The sequence below is a fragment of the Megascapheus bottae genome, chromosome 25 (genome assembly GCF_031878675.1).
Source record: "Megascapheus bottae isolate mThoBot1 chromosome 25, mThoBot2.hap1, whole genome shotgun sequence".
Taxonomy (NCBI): domain Eukaryota; kingdom Metazoa; phylum Chordata; class Mammalia; order Rodentia; family Geomyidae; genus Megascapheus; species Megascapheus bottae.
In genome coordinates, this window is record NC_143533.1 from 16,875,634 (window position 1) to 16,895,341 (window position 19,708).

General features: G+C 39.0%; 1 protein-coding gene across 2 annotated transcripts in view; it reads left to right on the forward strand.

Moving 5' to 3' along the window:
• Nucleotides 1-19,708, forward strand: part of Dmxl2 (Dmx like 2) — a 102,253-nt gene that overhangs the window by 48,292 nt on the left and 34,253 nt on the right. For both annotated transcript variants that reach the window (XM_090358411.1, XM_090358410.1), the window contains 9 exons: nucleotides 239-328; nucleotides 4,472-4,589; nucleotides 5,478-5,597; nucleotides 9,060-9,287; nucleotides 9,757-11,433; nucleotides 15,157-15,267; nucleotides 15,792-15,961; nucleotides 16,941-17,038; nucleotides 18,353-18,518. In XM_090358411.1, the coding sequence (XP_090214537.1) occupies nucleotides 239-328; nucleotides 4,472-4,589; nucleotides 5,478-5,597; nucleotides 9,060-9,287; nucleotides 9,757-11,433; nucleotides 15,157-15,267; nucleotides 15,792-15,961; nucleotides 16,941-17,038; nucleotides 18,353-18,518 (2,778 nt within the window). The remainder of the gene's footprint in view (nucleotides 1-238; nucleotides 329-4,471; nucleotides 4,590-5,477; nucleotides 5,598-9,059; nucleotides 9,288-9,756; nucleotides 11,434-15,156; nucleotides 15,268-15,791; nucleotides 15,962-16,940; nucleotides 17,039-18,352; nucleotides 18,519-19,708) is intronic.

Here is a 19,708-nt window from a genome sequence, read left to right on the forward strand (position 1 = left end):
ATTGAAGAGTCTCATGGACTTTTCTGCTTGGGCTGGCTTTGAATCTCGACCCTCAGCTCTCAGCCATCTGAGTAGCTAGGATTACAGGCCTGAACCACTAGTGCCCAGTGAACTGTTTCTTTTGCATGTATTGCTATTATCAGCCCTTGAATATTTGAGGGACTTTTAATGTCTTAAGGGTACTATATTAGAGTGATAACAAAGTCATTAATTGGTTCTTTCTCTTTTTGTTTTTCAGAAACTTATTGGAGAAGTATTTAACATCGTGAGTCAACAGTCTACTGCTCGACCTGGCTGCATTATTGAACTTGATGCAATAACTGATCAAGTAAAATCATGCTTGTGAATTAATGGTGTTAACATACCCTATCCCATTTTTTTTTGTCGGTCATGGGACCTGAACTCTGGGCCTGGGTGCTGTCCCTGAGCTCTCTATTCCAAAATGGTTTTTTTTCTTTTTTTTTTTTTGCCAGTCTTGGGCTTGAGCTCAGGGCCTGAGCACTGTCCTTGGACTTTCTCAAGGCTAGAGGTCTACCACTTGAGCCTCAGCACCACTTCTGGCTTTTTTCTATGTTTGTGGTAATGAGAATCGAACCTGGGTCTTGGTACATGCTAGCCAAGCACTCTACCACTAGGCCAAACTCCCAGCCCCTCTATCCCAAAATGTTTTATGTACACAGGATATATTTCAGTCTCAGAATAATTCTTGCTTGGTACTAAATACTTCTGTTGATTCTCAGAATGAAAAATCTAGTGATTTAAGATTATTCTTTGGTCAAATAGTGTCTGTATCTTTCTTCTTTAAAGAAATCAATGCAGTCAAGGGCACTGTGACCCTGTTCTTGAGATGTAGAGGAAGAATATAGTGCAGCTGTGTGTAGGCTGGAGCTGAGGTTTCTTCTTTTATGCTATGGTTTCATCTCGGTGACCTCAGAGGTAGTTGCTTGTGTAGGCCTTAGTGGTTTTCTTGGTAGTTAACTGGAGATGAGAATCTCACAGATTTTCATGCCTGGCCTGGCTTTGAACTATAATCCTCAGGTCTCAGCCTCTTAATAAGCTAGAATTACAGATATAAGCCACTGGTGCCTGGCCTGTGTGGGTATTTTTATGAGGTCCATTACAGTGCACGTGAGATAACATATAAGTACACATTATCTCCTAATCACACTTTCATATAGTTAAGATTCCTTCTTAGCTCATACCTAGGAAAGAAAGGGATCCATTCTCTCTCTCATGATCATGTCTATGAACCACAGAATAAAACTAGCATAATTATTTCAATATTAAGAAAAAGATTACTTTGAGGAAGTAAAGAATTTTTTTAAGTAATGAAAAAAGGACTGGCTGTATTTCAAAGAAAGCACAGAGTTATGTAATATATTTTCCATGGTGTCACAAACACTACTAATGTAGAAAAATTACAGCATTGAGAAAAATGTAATAAATTCCAGTAATGCAGAAAAATTGCGACAGCAGTTCTTAGTAACTGAAGTAGAGCTACCAGACTTAGATTACTACTACCTCCTAGGAAGGCCTTTTTTTTGAGTGCTGGGGCTTAAACTCTGGGCCTGGGCTCTGTCCCTCAGGTTTTTATGTGGAAACCAGTTCTCTGCCCCCCTGATCCGCAGTACGACTTCCAGCTTTTTCTGAGTAGTTTATTGAAGATAAGCGTCTCGCAGACTTTCCTGCCCAGGCTGACTTCAAGCTGTGATCCTCAGATCTCAGCTAAGACTGAGTAGCTAGGACTACAGGTTTATTACAGGTTTGAGCCACCAGTGCCTGGCTACGGCCTTCATTTTCTTTTTACCCTCAGGCTTCATGCTTTTGTGTTCTGGAAGAGTAGTGTGTTGGCTCTTATCTGTAGACACCTTCATTTTTCTTTTTCACTTTTAAAGAATTTATTAATGTTGATTTTTACATCATATTTTAAATGACAAGTTTAACATACAAGTGTTCAAGGAGGGAATCTCTATTTACAAAAATAATTACTGGGACTTAGTATTTAGAACTTAATCACAACACCTTAATTTTTAATGGACTGGATATTAAGTTCATCCCTCATTTTGGTCCCATCTGTACCCTTCACACCAGATGTTATTATAGTCTACTCAGCATTCTTCCATTTCACATTTCTTCCACATTTTTCTTACTTCTATGTGGCTGTCTAATGCAAGGGCTGTAAACTATAAGCATTGTAAGTGACAGGCTTCATAAATGACAGTCTAGAACTCACTGTAGATTTGTTCCTATGTTCTCTATTTTTTTTCTTGTTATGGGGGAAGTATGTGGACAGAACTTGCAAGGCAAGCAAGGTTGTGTTATGTACCCCAGGCTGGCTTTTGAACTCATGATCTTCCTTCACCACCCTCTCAGGTGCTGAATTATAGGTGTGTACTACCATGCTTCTGTTCTCTGCTTTCTGTGTTCATAAAGATGTTACCCTTAATCCCTTCATTTATTCTTTTTCTTCTCGTGAAGAGGTAACCTCCTTCACTATGAATGTCTCTACCTGGACAAACATTTAAATTACTCTAACTTCCATAAAAACTCAGTGACTTAACCTAATATTTTAGTTCTTTTAGTTCCTTCTAAGTAGGAGCTGGCTCTCCTTTATTTTCTTAAGATTATAGATTATGTTCTTTTAGTGCCAAGATAATTATAGCTGCTTCTTTTCTTCATTTTCCTTTTTTTTTTTTTTCCCGTTGGTCGTGGGGCTTGAACTCTGGGAGTGGGTGCTATCCCTGAGCTCTTCAGCTCAAGGCTACTGCCTTTTCCCCTTGAGCCATGCAGCACCACTTCCTGTTTTCTAGTGGTTAATTGGATTTAAGAGTCTCACAGTCTTTAGTGCCTGGGCTGGCTTTGAACTTCAGTCTTCAGATCTCAGCCTCCTGAGTAGCTAGGATTGCAGCTGTAAGCCACCACACCCAGCTGTTATCTTTTCTTAAAATCTGTGTGGCAGTCATCTTGCTATCTTGACACACTTGCATAATAAACTTACGTTTGGATCTGTATTTTTCCTTGAATTTCATCTCTGTGTGTTTTTAAAATATGATCATAAAGCATAGCCCCTAACAGTGATGTTTCATGCTGCTTCTAGAGATCTGCCTTATTTCTATGTACATATATTTCTCTGGAGATGTCATATGAGTGGCTTAATAGAATGTCATATAATTAATGTTACATTGGTCTAGTAGGTAATTTTGAGCCAGTATTTCTGAGGTTTTGATTTTTCTGTTGTCCTCAACTGGAGTTGGAAAAATTACTTGTATAGCCATAGCCCTCCCCAGTCAGTCATAAGACGCGGCGTTACTTTGGGGTTGAAAGTCAGTAGCTCATTTTATTAACCATAGTTTTTGTAGCAGGGAGAGGTGGGCAAGGTTGATGGTCTTGGGGTTTGAAGTCAGGCCTTAAACTTGTTGGGCCACCATTTTCCAACTTGAGCTATTTTACCACTCCTTTTGGCATTGATGATGATGATGATTGCCAGTCCTGAGACTTGAACTCAGGGCTTGGGCACTATCTTTGAACTTTGTCAAGGCGAGAGCTCTACCACTTGCACCGCTTTTGGGCTATTGCACCACTTTGGGCTTTTTTTGTGTATGTGGTACCAAGGAATCGGACCCAGGGCTTATTAGCAGGCTAGGCAAGCACTCTACATCTAGGCCACACCCCCGGCTTGGCATTGATTGTTTTTGAAATAAGGTATCAATTTCTACTTGGGATGACCTGGACTGTGATCCTCTTTATTTGTGCTTTCTCATGAAGCTGGGATGACAGATGTGTTGCATCTAGCCAATGGTTGATACACTGTCTCTTGAACTTTTTTGATCAGGCTGATCTCAAATTCTGATCTTGTGATTTCTTCTTCCCAAATAGCTAGAGTTAAAAGCAGAGCCAATGTTCTGCCTTTTCTTTTCTTTCTTTTTTTTTTGTGGGTCATGGGGCTTGAACTCAGCCTGGGCGCTGTCCCTAAGCTCTTCAGCTCAAGGCTACCACCCTACCCTTGAGCCAAGCTCAAAGGAAGTAAGAGTCTCAGGTCGTTTTGTGCCTGGGCTGGCTTTGAACCTTGATCCTCAGATCTCAATCTCCTGAGTAGCCACCACGCCCAGCTTGCCTTATCTTTTTATCTGTCTGTCTGTCTTCCCTCACTTCCTTCCATCCTTTCTTCCTTACTCTTTTTTGTGGGTTGAGGAAGCGTTGGTATTGTTTGTTGTTTTGTTTTTTCTATTTTTAAAGAACCTGATTTTCTGTTTGTACTGGAGCTCCTCTGCTCTTGGCTTTGATGACATTGAAGTAATTTTTTTTTCTGAAATAGTTTTAATTTTTCTGCTACTTTGTGTTCTAGTTAGTGGACTAATAGAAAATTGTTTGATTCGTTTTTCTCTTCTCTGCCAATGTTGAGGAGGTGGTGGGCAGGAAATAAGAAATTTTCAAAGATGAAAACTTCATTTTTTTTTGGTGGTATTTATAGTGTGGCTCAAATACACAGTTACTTCATGTGTTTCAAGAAGACTTCATTATAGGATATAAACCACATAAGGAAGATCTGGACACAAAGGAAACAGAAGTATTTTTTCAGCCATCACAAGGTATGTTTTAAAATGAGTCTGAGTTTGCTTATTTTATTTAATTTTGTTGTGGGTCATAGGGCTTGAACTTGGACTAGGTGCTGTCTCTGAGCTCTTCAGCTCAAGGCTACCCCCCTACCCCTGGGCCTGGGCCTGGGCCTTGTCCCTGAGCTCTCCAGTTCAAGGCTACTACCCTATCCTTGAGCCAAGCCCCACTTCTCATTTTCTAGTGGTTAATTGGAGATAAGAGTCTCAGGTCCTTTTGTGCCTGGGGTGACTTTGAACCTTGATTCTCAGATCTCAGCCTCCTGGGTAGCTAGGATCACAGGCGTGAGCCAGCACACCTGGCAAGTTTGCTTATTTTAATCTTAAAAAATATTGCTAAAAATTATTGCTAAGCATTCCTTGAGCATGAACTGTCCAAAGTCGTGTTCTTATAACTCTTGGTTGAGAAGTCAGTTAATTCTGTCAGTTGTTTATAGATGAAGAAGGCATGTGGATGAAAATTACAGTTTGAAAGACAGCTCACTGGCATCAGACTTTTACCTAGAAAGGATATTTAAGAAACTTAGTTTTGAAAAGTAAGTGTATGTAATACTATAATTATTTTGATTGGCACTGAGACTCCTATTTTATATTGAGGAGAGGTTTTGAAAAGTTCCCAGTCAGTTGTCCCAGACCAGTGATAAGTATAGGAAGGAAGGTGTTACTTTATGGTGGTAGAGAATTAAAGGTCCGTCTCAGTTTTTCACTCTGAAGTATGGCTTTTTTGTTGTTGTTGTTTTGTTTTTTCTTTTTCATATTACACAGTATTCCCCTCCCAACCGTGGAACACATTAATGAGTATGTCTAGTGTTCATTTTTTAAATTTCAGTAGTAACACAGGTATTCTTTCCCTTTGAACAATAGGATATCGACCACCACCATTTTCAGAAAAGTTCTTTCTAGTAGTAATTGAAAAGGACAGGAACAATTATTCTATTGTTCATATGTGGCACCTTCATCTTAAATCTGTGCAAGCATGTTTAGGTAAGTAATTACATAATTTCATACAAAAATAAGAAATAGGGGCTAGCAGTTTATCCTAGTGGTAGAATGCTTATTCAGCATGAACAAAGACCCAGGTTCGATTCCTTGGTGGCACATACATAGAAAAAAGCTGGAAGTAATACTGTGGCTCAAGTAGTAGAGCTCTAGCCTCGAGAAAAAGTCCAGGGACAGTGCTCGGGCCCTGAGTTCAAGCCCTGCGACTGGTTTGAAAGAAAGAAAAAAAATTTTTTTTGTGGGTTATGGGGCTTGAACTCTGGGCCTGGGCCTGGGTGTTGTCAGTGAACTCTTCAGCTCAAGACTACAGCCCTACCCTGGAGCCAAGCTCCACTTCCTATTTTCTAGAGGTTAATTGGAAATAAGAGTTTCAGGTCCTTAAAAGCCAGGGCTGGCTTTGAACCTGGATCCTCAGATCTCAGCCTCTTGAGTAGATAGGATTATAGATGTGAGCCATGGAGCCTGGCTGTTGAGACTTAAAAAAAAATTATTGTAAATGTGACATACAAAGAGGTTTACAGTTACCTAAGTAAGATAAGTACTTTTCTTTTTTTCCCCCTTCTACAAAACATTTTTTTTATTGTAATTAGTAAAAGGGTTACATGATATTTGCCAGATAGAAGGTGCATTAATTCACATACATTGATACCCTTTCACATGTCTTGGTACCCATTACCCTCCCCCCCACACCCCCAGATAAGTACTTTTCTTTTTTTGCCAGTCCTGGGCTTGAGCTCAGGACTTGAGCACTGTCCTGGGACTTTCTCAAGGCTAGAGCTGTATCATTTGAGCCTCAACACCACTTCCAGCTTTTTTTCTATGTATGTGGTACTGAGGAATTGAACTCGGGTCTTCATGCATGCTACGCAAAGCACTCTACCACTAGGCCAAACTCATGTCCCCAGATGAGCACATTTCTTGTCAGTTTTACCCCCCTATCTCATATTCTTCCACTTTCCCTCCCCCTGATTCTCCACCCCCTAAGTTGTGAAATTTTACAGTGTGTTGTGAGTATTGCTGCTGGCACTGGTTCATCCTTTGTCCTTATAAATTGAGTTGCTGAATTGAAATATGTCTCTGCCAAACCATTATTCAAGATAATAAGCTTTGTGTATTCTTACCTTTAAAATATATACATTTCTCTCCTTCCTTCCCTCCTTCCCTCCCTCACTCCCCCTCTCCCTTCTCTCTCCCTTCCTTCCTTTTTTTTTTTTTTTGGCCATAGGCTTCAACTCTGGGACTAGGTTCTGTCTCTGAGCTCTTCGGCTCAAGGTTAGCGCTCTACCCCTTGAGCCACAGCACCATTTTCAGTTTTTTGGTGGCTAATTGGAGTTAAGAGTGTCATGGACTTTTGTGCTCAGGGCTGGCTTTGAATCTCAATCTTCAGATCTCAGCCTCCTGAGTAGCCAGGATTACCGATGTGAGCCACTAGCACCTGGCTTATTTTTATTTTTCTATGCTAGTATTGGGGCTTGAATTCTGGGCCCAGGCACTATCCCTGAGCTTTTTATGCTGGCTATTTCTTTATTTTTATTTATTTTTGGTGCTGATATTGTGTTTTGAACTCAGGGCCTGGTTGCTTGTCCCTGAGCTTCTTTGCTCAAGGCTAGTGCTATACTGCAGCTTGAACCACAGCTCCACTTCTGGCTTTCTTGGTGTTTAATTGGAGATAAGAATCTCTTGGACTTACCTGCCTGAGCTACCTTTGAACTGGGATCTTCAGATCTTAGCTTACAGAGTAGCTTGAATTACAGGCGTGAGCCACCTGTGCCTAACAGACTCCCCCCAACCCCATTATTTTAGGCCCAATTTCATGTTTACTTGTCATTTATCATCTTTGATGAGGAGTCTGTTTAATCTTTTGCCTTTATCATGGTTATGTTTTTGTTGCTAAGTATAAAGACTCTTCACTCATCTTTTTCAGATGATATGCTACATATGAAAACTGCAGATTATTGTGATATATCTCAAATAAACATAATTTTCTTTTGAGTTAGCCTTGGAATTTATATGTTATCACATTTCTCAAGCAGTCCTCCCCGCCCCCCCATCCCCAGTGGTGATACTGAGGTTTGAGCTTAGGGCTTTGCACTTGGTAGGTGGCTACTCTCTTATCTTTGCTTGAGCCATTTCACAACTTCTCAAAATCTAATGTGTATTAAGGGTTAACATTGACTGACATAACTGAAGTTTTCTTTCTAGTGATGTTAGTTTTTCAGTTTCCAGCGAAAGCGTTAGTCATGCTAAAAAGGGATGTAATAGGTTTAAAAATAGCTAACCAAGCAAGTCTGAAAATGGATCTTGCTTTCTAAAATGACATATATTTTATTAAAAGGTTTTATTAGCCCGATATTTTTACATCATATCTCAAATGTCAAGTATTCAAGAATGGAATCTCTGTATGCAATCACTGGCACATAATTTTTTTTTTTTTTTTTTGCCAGTCCTGGGCTTGAGCTCAGGGCCTGAGCACTGACCTTGGACTTTCTCAAGGCTAGAGCTCTACCACTTGAGCCTCAGTACCACTTCTGGCTTTTTTCCATGTATGTGGTACCGAGGAATTGAACCGGGGTCTTCGTGCATGCTAGACAAGCACTCCAACCACTAGGCCACACTCCCGGCCCCACTGGCCCATAAATTTAAGAACAAAATTAAAATTAAGCTGAGGCTTTGTATGTCCGAGATGCATATCAATCTATATATCAGTATGTCTATAGAGTATCCCAGCATAGATTTATATGTCTGCATAGTTATATTTATATCTCCAAGTTCATGTCAATGACTTTGAGTACCTGAGTATTGAGTCATCGCTCTTGTACTGTTTGCATCTAATATCCACATATCAAGACCATGCACCTTCTGTTCCTTTGGTCCTGACTTACTCAACATGATTTGCTCTAGTTGCATCCACTTCCTAGTGAATGCCATTCTTTTATCTTGGCTATGTAGAATTCCATTGTATATATGTACCACATTTTTTGTATCCATTCATCTGTAGTGGGGCATCTGTGTTGTTTCCATCGCTTGGCTATTGTGAGTAGTGCAGAGATGAACATGGCTGTACAGGTGCCTTATCATACCCTGGGTTATGATGCTCAGGGTAGATGGGAGTGGTATGACTGGATTGTAGGGAAAGTCTATTTTTAGTTATTTCAGGAACCTCCAAACTGCCTTCCAGAATAGTTGTATTGGTTTACATTCCCACCAGCAGTGCACTAGGATTCCTCTTTTTCCATGTTCCTGCCAGCATTTGTTGTTGTCCGAGTTTAGAATATTGGCCATTCTGATTGAGGTAAGGTAGTATCTTAGGATTGTTTTTATTTGCATTTCCTTTGTGTCCTTGGATGATGAGAATAAAATGCCATGCTTTAAAAATATTAATAAATTCATTTTAGCTTATTTGTATAGCTTATATGTGTATCATAATTTAGTAATTTCTTTTCAAAGCAAAATCTTCAGACAGTGTCCCATCTGAGAATCTCCTGTCAGTTCCTGGACAGAGGAATGTGGAGTCTTCTCCAGAAACCTCCCCTATTGTGAGCCCGATGCCACATTCTTCATCAATTGCCAATCTTCAGACAGCTAGCAAACTAATTCTGAGTTCTCGACTAGTATACAGCCAACCTCTGGATCTCCCAGAAGCGGTTGAAGTAATAAGAGCAACACCTTCAGCAGGTATAGGGTCTTAAGACGGAGCAGTTGTAGCTCTGAGGGATAAAATAGAATCTTCGGAAATGTGTTCTACATTGACATAAAGATTCATATTCTAGAAATGTATTTGTTTAGCAGCATATCTTTGTAACAATTTTTTATTTTATTTTTTGCCAGTCCTGGGGCTTGAACTCAGGGCCTGAGCACTGTTCTTATACACTTCTTGCTCAAGGCTAGCACTCTGCCACTTGAGCCACAGCACCACTTCTGGCTTTTTCTGTGTATGTAGTACTGAGGAATTGAACGCAGGGCTTTGGGCATGCTAGGCAAGCACTCTACCACTGGCCCATAAAGCATAGTTTTTGAAGGAGGGGACTGCAGTATTATTCCGATGAAGCTTATAATGGCTTTAAGTGATCATTACATAGTTTGGTGATTAGTATGTTAATTGTGCAGATACCTTATTGTAACAATCTGTTCTTTCTTTCTGAAGGCCATTTGAGTTCTTCTTCGATCTATCCTGTGTGCCTTGCACCTTATTTAGTGGTCACAACTTGTTCTGACAATAAAGTACGATTCTGGAAATGTTGTATGGAAACAAACCCACAGTGCAATTCAAGTGATGGGAAAGAAACCTATCATTGGAGAAGATGGCCCCTGATGAATGATGAAGGAGAAGATAACAGCAGTACAGTGAGCATTGTCGGAAGACCAGTTGCTGTGAGCTGTTCATACACAGGTCGCCTCGCAGTGGCTTACAAGCAGCCTATGCACCACAATGGTTTTGTTTCTAAAGAATTTTCCATGCACGTTTGTATATTCGAATGTGAATCCACTGGAGGGTCAGAATGGGTTTTGGAACAAACTATTCATCTTGATGATTTGGTTAAGGTTGGCAGTGTGCTTGACTCACGGGTTAGCGTTGACAGCAATCTGTTTGTATACAGCAAGTCAGATGCACTCTTAAGCAAGGATAGATATCTTATACCAAATATCAAGCACTTAGTACATTTAGACTGGGTGTCAAAAGAAGATGGCTCCCACATTCTCACAGTGGGGGTTGGTGCTAATATCTTCATGTATGGGAGGCTTTCAGGAATTGTAACTGAGCAGACCAACAGTAAGGATGGGGTCGCTGTCATTACTTTGCCACTAGGTGGTAGTATTAAGCAGGGAGTTAGGTCAAGATGGGTTCTTCTTAGATCTATAGACTTGGTGTCCTCTGTGGATGGTACACCTTCACTACCTGTTTCTCTCTCTTGGGTAAGAGATGGGATCTTGGTGGTAGGAATGGATTGTGAAATGCATGTGTATGCCCAGTGGAAGCATGCTATGAAATTTGGGGACACAGAATCTGACAGTCCCAGTGCAGAAGAGACATTACAAGATCATTCAGTCTTTAAGTCTGGCATGTTGGCAAGAAAAAGCATTGCTGAAGGGACAGCTATTGCCGACGACGTGTTTTGCTCACCAACTGTAGTTCAAGATGGTGGCTTATTTGAGGCTGCCCATGTCCTTTCTCCTACTCTCCCACAGTATCATCCAACACAGTTGTTGGAATTGATGGATTTAGGGAAAGTTCGGAGGGCCAAAGCCATTCTCTCTCATTTAGTGAAATGCATTGCGGGTGAAGTTGCAATAGTTAGAGACACTGATGCTGGAGAAGGAACTAAGCGACATCTTTCTCGAACCATTAGTGTAAGCGGCAGTACAGCAAAAGATACAGTAACGATAGGAAAAGACGGTACTCGAGATTACACTGAGATAGATTCTATTCCCCCATTGCCACTATATGCATTACTTGCTGCAGATCAGGATGCATCCTACAGAATTTCAGAAGAGAGTACAAAGATGCCTCCAAGCTATGAAGATCATACTGAAAATCAGCCAGAGGATCAATATTCAGAGCTGTTTCAAATCCAGGATATAACAACGGATGATATTGACTTAGAGCCAGAAAAGAGAGAAAATAAATCAAAAGTAATAAATCTTTCTCAGTATGGGCCAGCTTACTTTGGGCAGGAACATGCCAGGGTACTTTCAAGTCACCTCATGCACTCAAGTTTACCAGGCCTCACCCGCTTGGAGCAGATGTTCCTTGTTGCGCTGGCAGATACAGTGGCTACCACTAGTACCGAGCTTGATGAAAACAGAGATAAGAATTACTCAGGTAAATAGTCTCACTAAAAGTACATAAAGTTACTACTAGAAATGTTGTATGTTCTGCATAATTCACCTGTGCAATTGTGTTTTTTCTTTCAAATCTTGCAAGGAGAAACCCGCCCTCGTGGACAGTCGCTGCTTGTGATATACTTAGTTATAAAAGGACAGATGATTGAAACAAGCTGTCACCTGCACATATGATGCCACAGATTTGTGATAATCTGTGTGCATGCTCATTTGAGTTCTTACAGTGAAATCTTTGTGTGTTTTTTTTCAAACATTTATTTCTGTAGGGATTTTGAATAGTAATAATGGCTCATTTGTTATCATGAGACTTAACAGAGACCTCATGGGTTCAAATTACCGACTTCCCATTTCTAGACATAAATAACTTTTTACTATTTTATACATACACACACATATACACACACACATTTTTGGATCATGAGGCTTGAACTCTGGGTCTGGGTACTATCCCTCAGCTCTTCAGCTTGAGGCTTCCACCCTACCCCTTGAGCCATAGCCCCACTTTCCAATTTTTTTTTTTTTTTTTTTTTGCCATTCTTGGAGTTTGAACTCAGCAGATCCTGGGCACTGTCCTTGGACACTTTTTGCTGGAGGCTAGCACTCTGCTCCTTGAGCCACAGCACCACTTGCAGCATTTTCTATGTATGTGGTACTGAGGAATCGAACCCAGGGCTTTGTGCACTTGAGGCGCGCACTCTATCACTAGGCTAGACTCCCAGCCACCCCCCCTTCCCATTTTCTAGTGGTTCACTAGAGATAAGAGTGTCACGTTCTCTAGTGCCAGGGCTGGCTTTGAACCGAGATCCTCAGATCTCAGCCTCTTGAGTAGGATTAATTATAGGCATGAGCCACCGTACCTGGCTATAATTTTTTTCCCCCAGTCCTGGGCTTGAGCTCAGGGCCTGAGCCCCGTCCTTGGACTTTCTCAAGGCTAGAGCTCCACCACTTGAACCTCACCACCACTTCTGGCTTTTTTCTATGTATGTGGTGCCGAGGAATTGAACCCTGGTCTTTGTGCATGCTAGGCAAGCACTCTACCTCTAGGCTAAGCTCTTGGCCTATATAATTTTTTTTTAAACAAAAGTTCTGTCAAGTTTTCAGCATTTAATGTGTGTCTTGCCTAATTCATTCTATAACTAAAAAGATTTTGGCTGTCTTCTGAAACTGGATTTCATTCTCTTCTATGCAGAAAGTTGAAGGTAATGGTGTTGATTGTAAACAATGGCATTAGCAAAGGAAACCAAAAAATAATTGATCTTTCATTCATTCATTCAATAAATATTGTGGAAGAGTGAAGAATTACTGTGTGCCAGGCACTTTATGTACTTTATCCCATTTAATTATAACAATCTTCTAGTAGGTAGGTAGCCATTATTATATTTTTTTTTATAGATGAAGACACTGGTCCTTAGGAAATTAAGTGGCTCCTGTAAGAGTACATGGGCATTAAGTGTACAGAATGGGGTTCATATGTGGAAAAATTGCTGCTCTTAGTCTATCCTCCTTTTAAATGTTCAAAAGACTTCCAAATTTGGGGGTGGGGGGGAAATGTTCCTCAAAGCCAATTTGAAAATTTCTCTCTTTTATAGGTTTACATCTTTGCATTATATTCCTGACATATCCTATCTGTAGACTAAAATAACAAGGTCTTAGAGGGTTTTACCTTTGACCTATTTTCTAACTATATTAACGAGGGAAAAAGAAAAAAACAAAAATCCTCACAATTTCAAGGCTGTATATAATAGAACAAAAATTTCCCCAGAATAACCTTAATCCTTTTTTTTTTGCATACTTAACATATATTCAGTTTGTACCCTGAAATGTTAAGAAAGTGGGCATGCTAGCTGGGTGTGGTGGCTCACACCTGTAATCCTAGCTACTGAGGAGGCTAAGATCTGAGGATTGAGGTTCAAAGACCTGGAGACTCTTATCTCCACTTAACCACTAGAAACCAGGTAGTGCTGTGGCTCAAGGGGTAGCGCAGTAACCTTGAGCTGAAGAGCTCAGGGATAACACCTAGGTCCAGGGGTAGGGCGGTAGGTAGCCTTAAGCTAAAGAGCTCAAGGGGCAGCATAGTGCCCAAGCCTAGTTCAAGCCCCATGACTGACAAAAAAGAAAGAAAGTTGGCATGCTATAATCCATGAAAAATAAGTGTTATGATATAAACTATCATTAGCTGATAGTATAAAAACATTCATGAAATAGATAAGGCAGGAATGAATGTTTGCATTTCACAGGTAGAAACGGAAGCTCAGACATTAAGAGTTGCACATCTATAAGTTAAAGGAGCCTTAAATAAATCAGTTCTTCCATTTGTTCAGGTGAGACAACTTATAGGCATTCTTGGCTCTGCTTTCTCTCATACTTCATACTCACTCCACTGGTAAATGCTGTCATGTCTAGAATTATTTCCCATTACCTCTACAGTTCCTACCCTGGCTCAAGTGACTGGTGCTTCATGCCTAATTATGGACCCAGCCCCCCTCACTGCTTTGTTTGTTCATGGGAACTCAAATCTGTCTTCACATAGGAACCATGGCTCATATTAAATTCTCCTCTGCTCAGCACATACCCTGGCTTCCCATGTTACTTTGGGTAAAAAGCCCATGTGTTGACAATGGCCTGTGATCAGTTCTACTCCCATTGACTGCTTTGCTATCTTTTCTCTGAGTCTTTGCACTTATTTTTCCATTGCATGCAGTATTCTTTAGGTTTATACATGGCTCATTTCTTGCTGAAATTGCACTGTTCTGTGAAGTTATTTCCTGGCCACACTATATATAGTAGATAACTCTTACTTCAGCATATACTGTACAACCTCCATAGTATCATTTTCATATAATTTCTGTTGTTTCTCACTTTGTCCTAAAAAAAAAAACCTCATGACAGTGTTAACTCTGCCTTTTTCACTGCCAAATTCCCAGGACTTAAACTGTAGTAGATTGTAAATTTGTTGGGTGAATGAATGGATGAATGATTATAGGTAACTGGAAATATGGTGGAATTTAAGCTTGTCAATGGAAAATTTTGTTTTGTTTTTTGAAGGTGGGTTTTTTTTTGTCTGTGGAAAATACTCTGCTCTTTATATTATTTGTCATTTATTTAGTTGGATGCTATCAGTACTTTCCCCAATACTGTTACTCCAAAGTGCTTATAGTTTTGAGTAAGCTTCCTGTACTTTCAACTTTTGGCTAAGTGGAATAAAATTTGCAAAAGTAAATTTATGGAATCAAGGTTGAGGTTCAGTATAACATGTATCACTAGCTTTCAAGTGATAGTATTTTATTTCATTAAAACTAAACAACTAGATGGTGCTGTGTGCTTAATTTTTGTAACAAATGATTAAACATTAGTTACTTTAGTTATGTAATTCCTGCCTTTAAGTGTTTTCTCAATTCATATAGGAAATATTTTTAAGAATTATACCTGATTTACTACCGTGAATACCTATATTGTCAAATTTCAAGATTTCTTTCACTTGTTACAAGTAAATATAAATGCTATTGTTATCTGTCATAATGAGTAACTTAATTTTCTAAAAAAATTTCTATTTAAGGGTTTTAACATTTGCACAAAGTACTACATGAGAAGTAGTTATTTTGTGTAAATTGTTATTAAAGAATTTAGTGTTTATTTTATAACATATCAGTTTGTGGCCTGTTGAATTCCTTCTTGATAAACGTATTTCTGCTTAAAATTACAGGAAGAGATACCTTAGACGAGTGTGGTCTGAGATACTTGTTAGCTATGCGCTTGCACACGTGCCTTTTAACATCCCTGCCTCCTTTATACCGAGTACAGCTACTTCATCAAGGTATTCTAGTCCCCTCATTTGTATCTTTTTGCAGTTACTGTTTAGTATTGAAGCATGTGTGTGGGTGTGGGGGGGTAGTATTCCAGGTGTATATGAGCAGTTAAGTGAATCCTAGGCATACCGGTCTACACATTAAGACCTTCCTATCACATAGTGTCCTCACAATTTTGGGGGGGGGGAGGAAGTCCTGGGACTTGAACTCAGGGCCTGAGCATTGTCCTTGGGTTTTTTTTTTCCTCAAGGCTTGAACTCTACCCCTTGAGCCATAGCACCGTTTCTGGTTTTTTCTATGTACATGGTACTGAGGAATCAAACCTGGGTCTTCGTCCATGCTAGGCAAGCATTCTACCAGTAGGCCAAACTCCCAGGCTGAGTGTCCACACATTTTCTTGTGTATCCTTATAGTACAAAGTAACAATGACAGGTTTCACATTCCCCTTTCTACTTGAAAATTCCTTTCAGAATAAATATGTAACTATGCAAAAGATAGTTCCAAAGGTTATGAATTCATGTTTCCTGTCCAGGTGTGTCCACCTGCCATTTTGCCTGGGCTTTTCATTCTGAGGCTGAGGAAGAACTGATTAATATGATCCCAGCAATTCAGCGCGGGGACCCTCAGTGGTCAGAATTAAGAGCTATGGGAATAGGTTGGTGGGTGAGGAATATTAACACTCTTCGAAGATGCATCGAGAAGGTAACAAAATCTATCCTGAAGAAATAGTTTATATAGATTAAAATCTTGAAAACTGGTTAAATGAAATTTTTTGGAGATTCCGAAAACTCCTACAAAATTTTCATGGTAAATTTTTTTTTTTTTACTATACACTTCAGCATCTTTCAGGAATAAAGATTTGGTCTTCATGTAATAGTATTCAAAATATGATTAATAGAATGGTGATGCTTTATATTTGAACTTATAGAATTGGCTTATTCTGTACAACCTTAGTAATTTTAGCTCTATGATTCAAAGGATGTTACCATGTTCAAAGGAACAAACTATGGAAAATTGTATACTCATTAAAACTTTTATAGCCATGGATTATAGGGTGTAGCCCAGTGTCAAGGACATACTTAACATGTATAAAGCCCTGATTCAACCCTCAGCATTGTTAAAAAAGGGCAAAAGAAAGTAAATTTATAATTCCTTTAAAATAAAAAATTTTATATCATCTGTATTTTATTTACGTGCCAAAAAGAACAAGTTAGTCCTTTAGCATTAGCAAATTTTGATTGAAATATATCAGAATGTTTTAATTTTTTGTACAGAGTTGAAGTCAGAGTCTCAAGTTCTTACCTCTTTTGCTAACAGTTCTTGAGCCATGTCACCAGCCCCTCTTTTTATTGGTAAATTGGAGATACAGTCTCATGGACTTTTCTGCCTCAGCTGGTTTTGACCAGTCTTCACATCTTAGTTTCCTGAGTAGTGAGGATTACAGATGTGAGTCACTAGCACCCAGCTATATTTTCTTAAAATAACAATAACTAAAAACAAAAATGTTGTAATTTTATAGATGTGTTATAAATTCAGTTTGTATAGCAGAAAAAATGGTATTACACCACATAGAAAATATCCCATTCCCATGATTTTAGCCAGTCATGCATATAACTAGAAATCATTAGTTGATTAATTGTAATTATTTTGTCAAATACAATACTATTTTATTTACCACTAGGTTGCCAAGGCTTCTTTTCAAAGGAACAATGATGCCTTAGATGCTGCATTATTCTACCTTTCCATGAAGAAGAAAGCAGTGGTGTGGGGTCTGTTTAGGTAAGTTACCTCTACATTCATTGTGATTAGTAGATAAGGATTGTGTGTCAGATCAGAAACCTAATTGTGAAAATGATTAGCTATATGCGCTTGGACAAGTCAGTTTACCTCTTTATGCCTTGGTTCCTTTATCTGTAAAAATGATCAGAATATGTATTTCCAAATTAACTTAAAGGGTTGTTGTTGTCATCAGTCGTGGGGCCTGGGTGCTGTCCCTGGGCTTTTCCTCTCAAGACAAGCACTCTACCAGTTTGAACCATAGCACTCCACTTACAGTTTTCTGGTGGCTCATTGGAGATGAAGCTCTCTGACTTGGCTGGGCTGGCTTTGAACAATGATCCTCTGGTCTCAACCTCCTTATTTGTTTGTTTTTTTCTGTTGTGGGGCTTGTACTCAGGGCCTGGGCACTGTCCTTGAGCTTTCTCAGGTCTAGTGTTCTACCACTTGAGTTATAGTACCATCACCAGCATTTCTTTGTATATGGTACTAGGAATGAAACCCAGGGCTTTGTGCATGGGAGGCAAGCACTGTACCACTAGGCTACACTTCTCACCCCTCAGCCTCCTAAGTAAGTAGGATTACAGATGTGAGCCACTGGTGCCCAGCTGTGTTTTTGTTTTGTTTTGTTGTTTAAGTTTGATTTTTCCCCTCTCATCATGGTGTGCTGGAAACTGAGTGGCTGACACAGTTGGAGGAGGTTGATAAGGTCAGTGGGAAGCTCCCACTAGAAAGAGGATCTTACTCCTTTTAACTCCATTGATAAAGACTGTTTTTCCTCACAAGCTGAAGTTAATGCTTTGAACTTTTATACTTCTCATAGCAAAAATTTATTCATATGATGAACAAATGCCGAATACGGTACAGGCACATTGCTGAGCAATGAGAGCTTACTAGGAATAAAATAGACTCTTATTGTCCTGAATCTGTAATAAGTATCTCTACAAACAATTCTGTAGTTATTCTGCTAGCATCTCCATGATTAAACTTAGGAAACCCTGAAACTATATAATAGAAACTCCTTCACCTGACTTAGGCAAGAATTAGGAAAATTTGACCTAGAAAAGTGACATTCACTATAGATCAAAACAAGTTGGGATTAACTTAGGTAAGTCATTTCTAAGCAAAGAAGAGATTTTGGATATCATTCAAGGCTTTATATTTATATCCCAAATAATTTTATTTTCTTAGCCTACTCTTCAGAACTAGTGATCCTAATGATGACTGTTCACATTTGACTTGGTTTGAGCTTTTTCTATCCTTTCATGTTCTGTAGAGAATTAAAATGCTGTAATTTTAAATCACTCTGGTTCCTAGGTCACAACATGATGAAAAAATGACAACATTTTTCAGCCACAACTTTAATGAAGACAGATGGCGTAAAGCTGCTTTGAAGAATGCTTTCTCTTTGCTTGGAAAACAACGCTTTGAACAATCTGCTGCTTTTTTTTTATTGGCTGGCTCACTGAAAGATGCCATTGAGGTATACAGATCAATAAGAAGACATGCTATTAAATAAAACTGCAAGAGAGATTGCAGGTTTTGTCATGTTTGCAAGGACAGATAATAGCTATAGAAGTTGCCACACCTCTGATAGTGGAACCATGCTCAATGAAATTATAAGTAAATTAAGGGGAGATGTATAATTTTATATGTGCCGTGATGCATATCAAGATAATATAGAAACCTATTAAAAACAGTGAAGATAGTTTATGAAATGATTTTATTGGCTGTATTTGAATTCTGAGCCATTCGAGAAGCATAGGTCATAACAACCTTACTCTGTGCAGAAAGATATTTTAAGTTCTTTCTCTTCCAAATGAAATTTATAGACAAGACACTAAGATATGATTTATGTTGTTCTGTACTATCTTTGTCTTAGGTACTTGAAAATCAATGTTAAGAGGTAAAGGTTTTGTGTTTTTGTAATCCTATCAGGTGATCATGAAAGTAACGAATATTTTCATTTATATCTCCCTGTTAGGTTACTAGTATACTGGCATTATAAATAAACCACCAGGTGAGGGGAAAATGAGATTAAAAAATAATAAATGATAGAGCAGTCAGGAAATAGCTAACAGCAAAAATGCTGCAAGTTGGGCTGGGAATTTGGCCTAGTGGTTAAAGTGCTTGCCTAGCATGCATGAAGACCCGGGTTCGATTCCTCGGTACCACATACATAGAAAAAAGCCAGAAGTGGTGCTGAGGCTCAAGTGGTAGAGCTCTAGCCTTGAGAAAGCCCAAGGACAGTGCTCAGGCCCTGAGCTCAAGCCCAGGACTGGCAAAAAAAAAATGCTGCAAATTTAAAATTGTTTCACATTTATCTCAGGAATATTTGGTTTTTAAAATTATATGTTTTCACATTCTGAAATGAAAAATTTAGCTTTGAAGGTAAGCAAAGAAGAGAAATGTTGCTTGATGGCAAATTGCTTATATTGTATGACTGATATCATGTTCTCAGAATCCATAGTTGCAACTGAATAAAGGCTTCCAAAGAGTTAGAGAATACTTACTTGCTACATAAAAATGATTGTGTTTATATAAAATATATTTGGGAATTAAGAGGAACTGATATATTAATTAAAATGTCTTAAGTAGTTAATTTTGCAACGAATATAATTAAACTGATGTTAAGTTTGAGATAGTATCATACTTTGTTTTATGCCCATTTAT